The 12586-nt window shown below is 37.2% G+C and overlaps 1 protein-coding gene across 7 annotated transcripts in view; it reads right to left on the bottom strand.

The window, feature by feature from the left end:
* Syncrip (synaptotagmin binding cytoplasmic RNA interacting protein) overlaps positions 1-12586 on the bottom strand; it is a 35599-nt gene that overhangs the window by 9025 nt on the left and 13988 nt on the right. For all 7 annotated transcript variants that reach the window (XM_087188073.1, XM_087188070.1, XM_087188069.1 and 4 more), the window contains 4 exons: positions 6826-6961; positions 4690-4895; positions 1934-2083; positions 1346-1467 (listed from right to left, as the gene is read on the bottom strand). In XM_087188073.1, coding sequence (XP_087044199.1) covers positions 1346-1467; positions 1934-2083; positions 4690-4895; positions 6826-6961 — 614 coding nt within the window. The remainder of the gene's footprint in view (positions 1-1345; positions 1468-1933; positions 2084-4689; positions 4896-6825; positions 6962-12586) is intronic.

Raw genomic sequence — 12586 nt, 5'->3', positions numbered from 1 at the left:
TAAACTAGAACTTGATCACTAACTTGATCATGAAATAAGCAGCATTTCTCTCCCTCTTCTTTTGCATTCTATCCAGGGCAATGGGCAGAAAGTTGTCCCTAAATATTATAAATACTGACAAATATTCTTACATAAAATAGCAGTTACTGTTTTCCCTTAGAATTAAACTAATTACCAACAAAAAGTTTCCTTCACTTTCTTACTGATCAATCCTTTTACATGTATCCGCTAAAAAGGTCTCTCCAATTAATAAAACTTATTACACATCCACTTATCTTGATACTATGCTGATTATTTTACTAACTTACTTCAGTTCAAAATTTATTCACAGTATATGAAATCTACTAGGCACTGTTATTAAAAAAAAAAGAGCTCTTTTCTGGTACAGAGGAAATAGTCTTAACGTAATGGGCAATTTAATTATTTTCCACCTCTAAGGAAGAACTCTCTCTACTCTTTAAATATACTGGCCAGGCATGGTGGTGCACACCTGTAATCCCAGCACTTGGGAGACTGAGGCAAGAGGATTGCCTTAAGCTCAAGGCAGGCCTGAGCTACATACTGAGTTCAAGACCAGTCTGAACTAGAGACCCTGTCTCAAAACAAAAAAACAAAAAAAACAAAACAAAATAAGCTACCTCCTGCCTCGCAAGCGCAAGATTCAGAGCTCAATCCCTGGTACCAAAAATAGATACAGACAGACAGATAAAAAAATGAATAACTAAATACAGTGGACCCTCAAGTTACGACTGGCCTGACATAGGAACAACTTGGGTTAATTAGGTTAATGGAAGATTCATTTGCCTTTTGTTATCTATAGCCTGTACCCAGGTAAACATCCAGATCTCAGCTCTATTGACTTACAACCAACAGACTTAAGTCACAACCAGCTCTCGGGAACTTATCAAGGTCATAAGTCAAGGGTCCATTGTATATTAAAACATATGGACATATAGTATTTAAAATAGAGAATATTCAATAAAATGTGGCATAAAATATCCAAGACTGATTTCTGCATTTATTAGATAAAATTTGTATTTAGAATTATACTACTTTCACAAGTATGGTCAATAGTAAGAGCTCAATAAACATTTATTCCTCTACGACTCAAAGCTATCAAGTCTTCTTTAAAACATAAAGGCATGTTAAGAATTTAGCAGGGCCAGGGATTTAGCTCAGTGGTTCTGGCGCCTGCCTTGCAAGCGAAAGGTCTCGAGTTCGATCTCAGGTACCAAAAAAAAAAAAAAGAAGAATTTAGCAAGTTTGACCAACACCTGTTACTCTGTTAACATATGAAAATTAAAATGTATACAGGTTTCTTAAAAAGTATACAGATTTTACTCACATTTGATTCTTTGCTGCTTGCCTCTGAGCTTTTCTTTCTTTCCTTTTCTGATCCGGTGGCTTAGCAAAAACAATTTCAATATTTTCTCCTTCCAAGTCTTTGCCATTCATTTCTTCCATAGCCTTAAAAAAATGAGATAATCGATATAAAAACCATCTTTCAGGGCCAGGGATTTAGCTCAATGGTGCCACCAGCCGCCTCACAAGCACAAGGTCCTGAGTTTGATCCCTGGTACCAAAAAAAAAAAATCTTTCAAAGAAAAATATCAGAACTACTGATTCATTTACATTAAAAAGCTAGGGCCGGGGATTTAGCTCAGTGGTTCTGCTGCCTCGCAAGCGCAAGGTCCCGAGTTCGATCCCTGGTACCAAAACAAAAAAAAGCTATTATCATTTTTAAGATGACAGTGAGATAAAACATGCTTTTCAACAATATTTTTCAACTTAAAAAATTGGCTAAGGGCACTGAAAGTTTGCTTGAGTGGATTTAATAACCACTATTTCCTTTAATTTTTAAAACACATTGGTTCTATGACAAAAAATTGTTAGTCTAATTTAGATGCCCATGGTAATTCCACTACTTATTTACCTTAACAGCACCATCTCGTTCATCAAAATGAATGAAAGCATAATCTTTAAGTTTCTTCACTCGTTCCAGTTTCCCAAACTGACTAAATGCCTTTTCTAAAATCTCTTCTGTTACAGTATTGGCAAGGTTGCGTACAAACAACACTTTTACCTGAAATACAAAAAGAAACAAATCTCCTGTACATTTCCCAGAGTTCACTTTTCAAGACCCCACCCTACAAATTTAAACTTGAATTGTCATCATCATAAGAATTATAAAAAAGTTTTCAATTGCTCTGGGTAAATACCAAGGAAAGACTACTAACCAGATTAGAAACCTAAATAGGCTGGGGTGGTAGTGTACACTTGTAATCCCAGCACTCAGGAGGCTAAGGCAGAAGGATCACTCTGAGTCTGAGACCAATCTGGACTACATCGTGGGTTCAAAGCCAGCCTGAACTACATAGCGAGATGCTATCTCAAAAAAAACAAAGTAAGAAACAAAACAGAAAAACTGAAATAGGTTTTACTAAAGACAATATACAGTGGCAAAGCAGAAAAAAAAATGATCATCATTTATCATTAGCAAGTTAATATAAAAGTGAGGTAATACTACACATCTATTCAAATCACCAAAAACTTCAATATTAACATCAAATGTAGGTGAGGATGCAAAACAAAAGAAGCCTTATTCATTTCAGGATGAATGCAAAATCGTGCAGCCTCTTCGCCAGTTTGGCAGCTTCTTACACAACATATTCTTACTATACAATCCAGCAACCTCACTATTACAATCTCACTACTACTATTTTCCCAAAGGAGTCAAAAAGTTTTCATCCCCATAAACACTTGCATACAGATGTTTCTAACATTCTTATTCATAATTACCAAATATTGGAAGTAACCAAGGTGGTCTTCAGTAAGTGAACAAACTGGTACAGAATGAAATATTCAACACTATAAAGAAATGAATCACAACCAGCCGTGGTGGTGCACACCTGTAGTCCCAGCACTCGGGAGGCTGAGGCAGGAGGATCACTGAGTTCAAGGCCAGCCTGGACTCTGGACTACATAACAAGACCCTGTCTCAAAAACAATGAAATGAATCTTAAAGCAAAAAAAAAACAAAAACAAAAAAACAACCCACATAGAGGACCCTTAAATGCCTATTACTACATGGAGGAAAAAAAAAAATTTCATACGACCTGATTGCAACTATATGAAATTCTGAAAAGGCAAAATTATGAAGACAATTTTTAAAACGTCAGTAAATGCCAGGGACTGAACAGTAGGGATGAACAGAAGACAGTGAGAGCTCTCCTCTTCCTCAATTTTTACTTCCTGGGAATCATCTTCCCCTACCACATATTCCTGCCCAGAAGCTAAGGAGCCAAGCAACCATGGACTGAATGAATAAATGAACCAAACCAATCTTTCCTTTATAAAGAGGAAAGAGTTGATTATCTCACACAGATTATGTTTTTCAAAATCCACAAAGGTACTGGTACTCCAAAAGTAAAGTCAATGCAAAATATTGGCTTTTAGGTCCTTAATGTTGATTCAATTTTAACAAATGTACTATCTACAATGCAGAATGTTGACAGTGAAGAAGTTTGGGGAGGGCTAGGTAGGAGAATTCGTTGTACTTCCTGTTCAATTTTGATATACACCTTGCTGTGATAGTCTATTTTCATGTAGACTACACATTTAGTACCTTTTAATACATTTAATTATGCAATCAGAAAAATAGTGATTTCACAACAATATGAATGCCATGCCCTCTCAAACTGCTGTTTAACACCTAACAGAGGTGATCAAAATTAATTAGGACTTGCTTTTTAGATCTCAGGAAAATATAAGTGGTTGGTGAGACGTCTCAGTGATAGAGCGCTTGCTTTGCATATATATGTGAGGCCATGGGTTCTATCCCCAGCATCACCAAACAACAAAACAAAAAACAAATCCCACCAACAAAAAATGCCTGAAAGTTTCTCAAATCACAATTACTAAACTAACTTTTTGTCTAAAAAACATTATCCCTTGCTCCTAAAATATTTGAATAGCATTATTTGAATAGCATTTGAACTTGTTTAGGTGGTAATCTTAAGTTTTATAGGCCAAAGGGAAAAAAGAATCCCAAGTATCCTGGTCTTTTAAGACCATCATCCTTTAATAATATCCATAATTTTCCCAGCAGTTCACACTCCTCCCCTATAGATTTAAGTATGCTAGTTGTGTTTGACACCCAGCCTGTAACTATTACAGGGGATCCTTAAAAGACAAAGTGTAAACTAATTTAACTGCCAACTACAGTAGTATATAGTAAACTGTTGAGTCAAGAGATGTTTATTTTCACAAGATGTGTCAACTAACTACTAAAGCAGGCTGCCTAATAATAGCTAACTACAGTAGTTCTGCTGGGGCCAATACAGTTCACTATTTTTAGGACTAGCAGTTTTAACACAAAAACCATGTCAGTTAATGGCACCATTCTCAAAAACTCGAATTTCTTTTAGAATCTATACATTATGGAAGTGAACTACTGCTAAAGCATGTGGATTAACTACTTCATCATCAAATTATAATGGCTAAATGTCCATGAATAAATCACTTTACATGAACATATATTTGTACCATGTAGCTCTAATCCATTATTAAAGAATGCTCTCACCTTGAGAAATGACTGAAAACAATGTTCACAATTCATTTTATGTTATTTTACCCTCATCCTTCTTCCATCAAAGCCTCAAAAATTATTTTTAACTAGACTATCATTACCTTTGCCATAACTTCAGGATCAGGATCTTCTATAGGGTCGGCCCATTCAACAGTTCCAACATTTCCCCAGACCTTGACTTTACCACTCATTAGCCTACGCCTTGCCTGGGCAGCTGTTTTGTGATCTTCATATTCAAGAAAGCAAAAGCCTCTGTTTTTTTTCTTGTCATCCGGTTGGTGGTATAAAATGACGTCTGTAAGACCCTCTGAAAGTAAGAAACCATTCCAAGGAAATTACATTTAAAAACTATCAAGAACAAGTAGATCAAAGGATTTTTCAAATATCTACTACCATTTCAAAGATCTTTCTACCATTATGGAAAACTAATCATTCCTTAATCAGTCATCTTCCCAAAGAATTATTTTTTTAAATGGTCCATATGACTTTTCCTAATCTACCTTAAGTTTTCACAACCCAGAAACCTCCATGAAAACAAAAAGAATTTTAAGTAGTCTCAAGGACTACTTTGCTTCCCCTATTATATAAGGAAGCAAAAAAAATCTTTATATAGCAACCACCACTGTGGAAATCAGTATGGAGATACCTCAAAGAACTAGGACTGGAAGTCCCATTTGACCCAGCTATTCCCCTGCTGGGTATCTTCCCCACAGAATTAAAAGAATCATACCACAGTGATATATGGGCACCCATGTTCATAGCAGCACAATTTGTAATAGCTAAAACTTGGAAACAGCCCAAATGCCCGTCAACTGGAGACCGCATAAAGAAAATGTGTTTTTTTCTAAAATGGAGTACTACTCAGCCATAAAAAATGAGAAATTAAGAGCCATTTATAGCTAAATGGATGCCCATTGAGGCAATACTCTTAAGTGAAATAAATAGGACACATGTGTAAATACTGAATAGTTTCTCTAGTGTGAGAAACTGAAAGTGTAAATAAGGACTAAAAGGTATAATAGATAATGTGAAATAGGAAAAGGGGCAAAGGGGAAGGGGAAGTGGGAGGAGTAGGGGAAAGGAAAGAAGGGAATGGAATTAATATGAGAAAATGTAAACAAAGTCTTTGTAAATAGGGAGGGATGGTAGGGTTGAAGGGAGGGCTGGGCAATGGTGAAAAATAAAAACCAAGAGAGATTATGTAAAGGTGCAAATTTCCAATGATGAATGTCATTATACTGTATACCTAAAATGTACCAATGATTAAAATGAATAATTGATAATGTGAAATACGAAGAAAAGGTCCAAAGGGGTACAGGAAAGGAAAGAAGGGAAAGGGAAAATGATGAGAAATGGAAAAAATGGAAACAAAGTCTTTGTAAATAGGGAAGGGTGGAGAGGTGAAAGGAGAGCAGGGAATGGGGAAAAAATAAGAACCAAGATGCATCATGTAAAGGTACAAGTTCCCAATGATAAAGGTAAATATATTGTATACCTAAAATGTACCAATAAAAGAATTTAAGGGAAAATTTTTAAAAATCTTTATATAATTGTTTAAGAAAATGCCAGCATAGGTCAAAAATGATTAGATATTTATTACTATGCAAGCAAACACTAAAATTCTCTTTAATGGCATTCTCTATCCTCAGGTATCAATGGCTTTTTTCCAAAGGAAATAATAAATATTACTAAGAATTTTGAACATTCCTAAAGACTTAAAGACCAATAAATAACACTGTACACAGACACAAACATTTTATAGTACAAGTAGCCTGTCATTTGAAGTTACAAAAGATATTTTAATTTCATAGAAATTACATCACATTACCAATATATAATCTTTTCTATGGCAAGAATACTCATTATTCATAATAATAATTTGGAAAATCAAATCATTCATACAGCTCTACTGCTCTCAGCTAATACCTAGAAAAATACACACAAAAAAATGCAAAATAAGGGAAGCACAACAATGATTTTGCAGAATAAGTTCAAATTCCGACTGCATTACTAACATGCTTTGAATAAATAAGTAACTTTGAACAAGTCACTTGCCAAAACTCTCTTCCTCGTGCTTGTTTTCCTTATCCAGAAAATGGGATTACCTACCTCTTAAAAGTTGTGAAGATTGAATTAGTCAACAAATGTAGTGCTTAGAATAATGCTTGGTACACAGTAATTTACTATTACCCTCAATATTAAAAAGCTGCACCTTCTACAAAATAAATCCAACTTACCTGTTACTTTGCTAAATTCTTCAAGAATCTGTTCCTTAGTTTTACTCTTAGGAATAGAGCCCACAAAAAGCCTATTGTTGGCAACTGAGATGCAGACACCAATGTGTTTTCCAGAACGAATTTCATGATTATTATACTGAAAGAGGGAAAAAAAAAAGTGTACCATGCTTTAAAATTACTTATATCAATTAGGAGTGTTTTACAGAAGATCCCGAGATCTAATACAAAAAAACCCAAAACTTTAGCAAATTAAAATTTCCAATTTATTAGGTATTTAGCTATCCTTTTAACCAGTGCATAAACCTATTTTCCATTTCTAATTCATCTTGTAACAAGCAGCAATAATTTTAGGCTTCTCATATTTAAGCCTTAAAAAAGACGTCCTTTTGATTTGAAATCCAATGCTATATTTTTCATTTCATTTTTATCAGGCATATAACAGTTATCAACAGATTATGATGAAAGTACTAAAGTATAAAACTACAGTAAAAAGTTTTATTTTTGTTTTCTGAGACAAGGTCTTGCTTTGCCATGCAGGCTGGCCTTGAACTATGTAGCTCAGGCTGGTCTCAAACTCTCTGCGATCCTCCTGCTTCAGCCTCCTGAGTGCTGGGATTACAGGTGTGTGCCACCATGCCTGGCATGTAAACTTAAATTTTTTTTGGTACTGGGGATCAAACTCGGGTCCTTGCACTTTCGCAGCAGAAGGCAAATCCACTGAGCTAAATCCCTGGCCCTAAACTTAATTCTTTTTTATTTTTCTTAAATTCTTTTATTGATACATTTTGGGTATACAACATATTTACATTCCTCATTGGGAACTTGTACCTCTACATGATGGATCTTGGTTCTTATTTTTTCCCCATTCCTAGCCCTCCCTTCACCCCCTCCATCCTTCCCTATTTACAAAGACTTTATTTCCATTTTTTCCATTTCTCATCATTTTTCCTTTCCCTTCTTTCCTTTCCCCTGCCCCTCCCACTACCCCTACCCCTTTGGACCTTTCCTAAACTTAATTCTTAAAAGTAACCATGTCCTGTAGAATGGTGAGACAATAGAGAGCAGGCAAAACACAATCCTGCCAAAGAGCCAATCTACCAATGCATATAACCCACAACTCAAAATTCAGAAGTAGAAAAAAAAAATTCTGAAGTGTCCACATTATCTACAAAAGTCAATGATATGTATTTTACATAGTAAAAACCTTTAAGATTTATGTTCATAATAATTATGGTGGCAGCAATAATTATTGATTGATCTCCCCCCCCACACACACACATTTGACCTCAAAATCTAATTAGTGCAGTTAAACAAACTAAAGAACCAATATGAGTTTCCACACAATTTATAGAATAGCAAAACAAAATACCTCATCATCCCCATGATTGCAAAATAGGTACCTCAAGCATAACAGGAAAAAAACATGGAGTTCAGCAAGTCAGCTCCTCCCAATACTTTTTACATCTCTAGATAATAAAGTTGACACAATGTACACCTCTAGTTCAGACCAGTTTTGTTCTTTCTACCCTGCTCAATACAGAGTATCCAACCCTGGTCATCAACTCCCCTCTCATTAATCTGTTTTGGTTGGGGGTGGGGGTGCCCGAGATCGAACTCGGGACCTTGTGCTTGTGAGGCAGGTGGCAGAACCACTGAGCTAAATCCTCTACCCCAGTTAATCTCTGTTTTGAAACAAGGTCTCACTATGTAGCCCAGGCTGGCCTCAAAACTTGCACCGATCCTCCTGCTCAGCCTCCCCAGTGCTGGGATTACAGGTTTGTGGCACCACGCAAAATATTAATATTTTAAAAAATCATTAATTTTGCCTGAAATTTCTTGAAAGCTCCATATTAACAAAGAGATAAAATTCCAAAACTTAGATGCAGTAAATCCATCCTAAAACTCCTACTTACTTTCCTCTTCTTCTCACAACACCTGAGTACATGTCTATTCTTATACTTCTAAGGCTCTGAAAAAATGTCTCCCCTAAAGTTTCCACCATGCAAACTCCTCCAGCTACCAGTAAATTAAGCTCAACTTCTGACTACTCTGTGTCCTTCATGTTGGTATCTTCTAGTAAGCCAAGTAGAGGCCAAAAATACCGATGACCATCCTACCACTGACATGGGACAGCCGGTCATGAAGAATTATCTAGTACAAAACACAGTTCTATTGATAATTTTTTTTTTTTTTTTTGCAGTACTGGAGATTAAACCCAGAGCCTTGCACATGCTAGGCAAGTGCTTTACCTCTAAGCTAAGTCCCCCAGCCCCCATCAGTGTTGAGGTCAAGAAGACTGCCATATACACTGTTTTCTCATGTAGCATTTATAGTCTATTTACCTGTTCTCCATTAGAACAAGAACCTCTTATAAACAAAAATATTCCTGTTGTTACCTGAAAACAGTCCAACTATAGTTGAATCTGTCATTACATGGAATTATGGATAAGTAGACTAAAATGTCTTATCTTACAAGTAAGGTTAACCTAAGAACACAAATTGCTTTGAAATATGTACATCTCCCTAGATTCTCATAATCTAGCATCAAATAGTAACCTTTGATGACACTGTCCAGAGCTTTCAATCTGGTCAAATATTCTGTAACTCTTAAAAATTGAAAAAAAGAATTATCAAGCTGGACTGAGTGAGGAGCACCTGTAATCCCAGATACTCGAGATAGGACATTTCCAAATTCAATGCTATCTTGGGAGTGAGACTGTCTCAAAATAAAAAGGGCTGGAGGGCCAGGGATTTAGCTCAGTGGTTCCACTGCCTGCCTCGCAAGGGCAAGGTCCTGAGTTTGATCCCCGGTACCAAAAAAAAGAGCTGGATATGTAGTTCAGTTTAAGACCCTGGGCTTAATCCCTAGTACAACCGAAAATAAAAGATAAAAAACATTTAATGAAAAAACATAAAATATTTAAAGAGAGATACAAGAGTACTTTGAGGATGACAGAAACTGGTGGTGGCAGGGGGTGCAAATGTTCTAAGCACAGAAACTACTCACTTAATATCTAACTTTGTAATCCCAGCACTCACTACACATCGAAACCCTGTCTCAGAAAAGACTAGTCAAGACAAGACCAGACCTAACTTTAAAAGAGTTGAATTCTGACGACAAAATACTATTAAAACAACTAGCAGCCCTACAAATCTAGGAGGCAAAAGCAACACAACAAAAAATGAAAAATTCCATAAAGGTGACAACAGAGAAATACAGGGAAGACAGCTGTTATGGTTAAATCAAGAATGGCCCCGAAAACCCTCAAGAGCTCAGAGGCAGGGCTTGTGGAAGATGACTGGATAATGAGAGTGCTACAGGTGGTTTGCTGCTGGGGGCTTGGGGAATACCCTGGTTAGAGGCCGTCCACTGAGGGTATGACCTGAAAAAGTGTACAGTATCTCCCTCCCCAGCTCCTTTCTGTTTCCTGGCCTCTATGTTGTAAGTTGCTTTCCTCCCAGACAGATCCTTCCACCATGCTCTCTTCCTGCCTTGGAGCTGGCTGACCATGCAAGGACTGAGACTTCTGAAACTTTGAGCCAAAATAAACCTCTCCTTTAGACTGCAGGTGTCAGGCACTGTCTCACCAAGAAAAGTGATTAAGACAACACCCTGTCTACAATGTAGCCAATCCATTAATCAACATTAGCAATGCTACTTCTAAGTAATAATATCTATTTTCCATTATCTAGAGCAAAAACCTCTTCTTTTGATCCATCATCATTGGCTCCACTAATCAAAAAGTAATCAGGGCAAGGCAGGGTAAATAAATGGTAAGACTGTGTCTCAGATAACACAAAAATTTAGCAAAAGTTGTACCGCTTTTCTATCCACATTCAATGAAAACGTTCAAAAACTGGCTCTCTAGTGAAATGTCATTAAAAGAGCAAAATAAAATGTTCCCATGAGCATACTACTGTCCAAAAAAACCCAAGAGTACCTAGAAACATACATTTCATAAGGCAATGCTCCATGTACTGATTAAATTATGAGTTTTTTCCAATACTGAGAATTAAACCCAAGATCTCACACTTTCTCTATCACCAAGTGTGCATTTTTAAATGTACAGTGTACCTTGGTTCACAATTTGTTCCACGATTCTGGAAAAGATGGCCACATTCATGTTCTTACGGGCAAGATGGCCAACACTGTGTTTGTCATCCGATGCCGAGTTCACAAACAAAAACAAAATTTTGCCCAACACTTCTGTTTGCAAACGAAATTGCTTTAAATTTGCTTTAAATTACAAAAAAAGACCCTTCTCATCCCAGAAGGTAGGTAACACTTAAGATGGTGAAAGGGAGGGCCAGGGATTTAGCTCAGTAGTGCCATCACCTGTCTAACAAGCGCAAGGTCCTGAATTTGATACCTGGTACAAAAAAAAACAAAAACAAAAACAGTGAAAGGGCAGCCTGGCATGGCAGCACACGCCTATATTCCAAGCACTCTGAGGATGAGGTAAGTAGATCATCATAAGTTAGAGGCCAGCCTGGGCTACACAGTGAGTTCAAGGTTAGCCTGAACTATACAGTAAGACCCTGTCTCACAACAACAAAAGATGGTGAAGGAGCAATACAAAAACAATCTGAGTCGGGGATTTAGCTCAGTGGTTCCAGCACCTGCCTTGCAAGCGCCAAGGTCCCAAGTTCGATCCCTGGTACCAAAAAAAAAAAAAAAAAAAGAAAATCTGAGTTTTGCCAGAGATTTAGCTCAGTGGCACTGTGCCTGCCTCACAAGTGCAAGGTCCTGAGTTCAATCCCTGGGGGGGGGGGGGAGACGGAGAGGACAAAGTTCAGTCTTAAGAAGTTCTAATCTAATACTCTCTCAAAAGTTTTATCAGAATAGTATGATGGTATGAAAGATGAACCAAATGTAAAATCTTTCTTACTTTAGGAAAGTTTTAAAAATGTAGTCAGGCACAGTTGCAAATGCCTCACTTCCAGCTACTCAGGAGACTGAGATAGGAGAACCACAAGTTTAAAACCAGCCTGGCAAAAAAAAAAAAAAACCAGCCTGGGCAAGTTATTGAGACTGTCTTAAAATAAAAAATAAAGCTAGGTATCTTGGTGCACATCTGTAATCCCACCACGCAAGAAGCTGAAGCAGGTGGATTGCTGTGAGTTCGGGACCAGCCTGGGATACATAGCAGAACCCTGTCTCAAAAACCAAAAAAAGTAAGAAACAGTTGGAGGATATAGCACAGTAGTAGAGCATCCTTGGGTGCTCAGTACCCCCACAACACAAAAAAAGATCTGAAGTCTAGAAAAATGTAGCTTTCAGGAGCATTGCCACAATGAGGTGATCAAATACGAAGATGATTTCTAACCATTGATCAATGCAATAATGCAATTTCAGTATTTAAGAAGACTGAAGATAGCCAGGGATGTAACTCAGTGGTGCCACGCCTGCCTGGCAATTGCAAGGTCCTGAGTTCGACTGGGGAGGGGGGGTGGCGGCACTGAAGAGTTGTATAGTCTGAAACATTCCTTTCATCTAGGTTCAGAAAGTCATATTTTTCCTCCCTCAAAGAAGTCAGTCAGCAAATTCCCAGAACTGGGCAATGTGATTTTGGAATCTGATCCAGAGGTAGTTGCTCCATCCTAACTCTTCTCAGAAAAAAAAAGCCAAGCCTGCCCCCTCAGGCCTATGCACTTTAAACATTTCTTAACTAGAAAGTCTTTATACTGAGCCCAAATCTACTGCCCTAAAATTCTACAGTAAATCTATTTCCTCTCCCCAATGACAGCACTTCATATAACA

Source organism: Heterocephalus glaber, unplaced genomic scaffold (assembly GCF_053883595.1).
Source record: "Heterocephalus glaber isolate CG9 unplaced genomic scaffold, H.glaber_assembly_v1.0 deba00001523, whole genome shotgun sequence".
Taxonomy (NCBI): domain Eukaryota; kingdom Metazoa; phylum Chordata; class Mammalia; order Rodentia; family Bathyergidae; genus Heterocephalus; species Heterocephalus glaber.
This window is presented reverse-complemented; position numbering and strand designations above follow the sequence as displayed.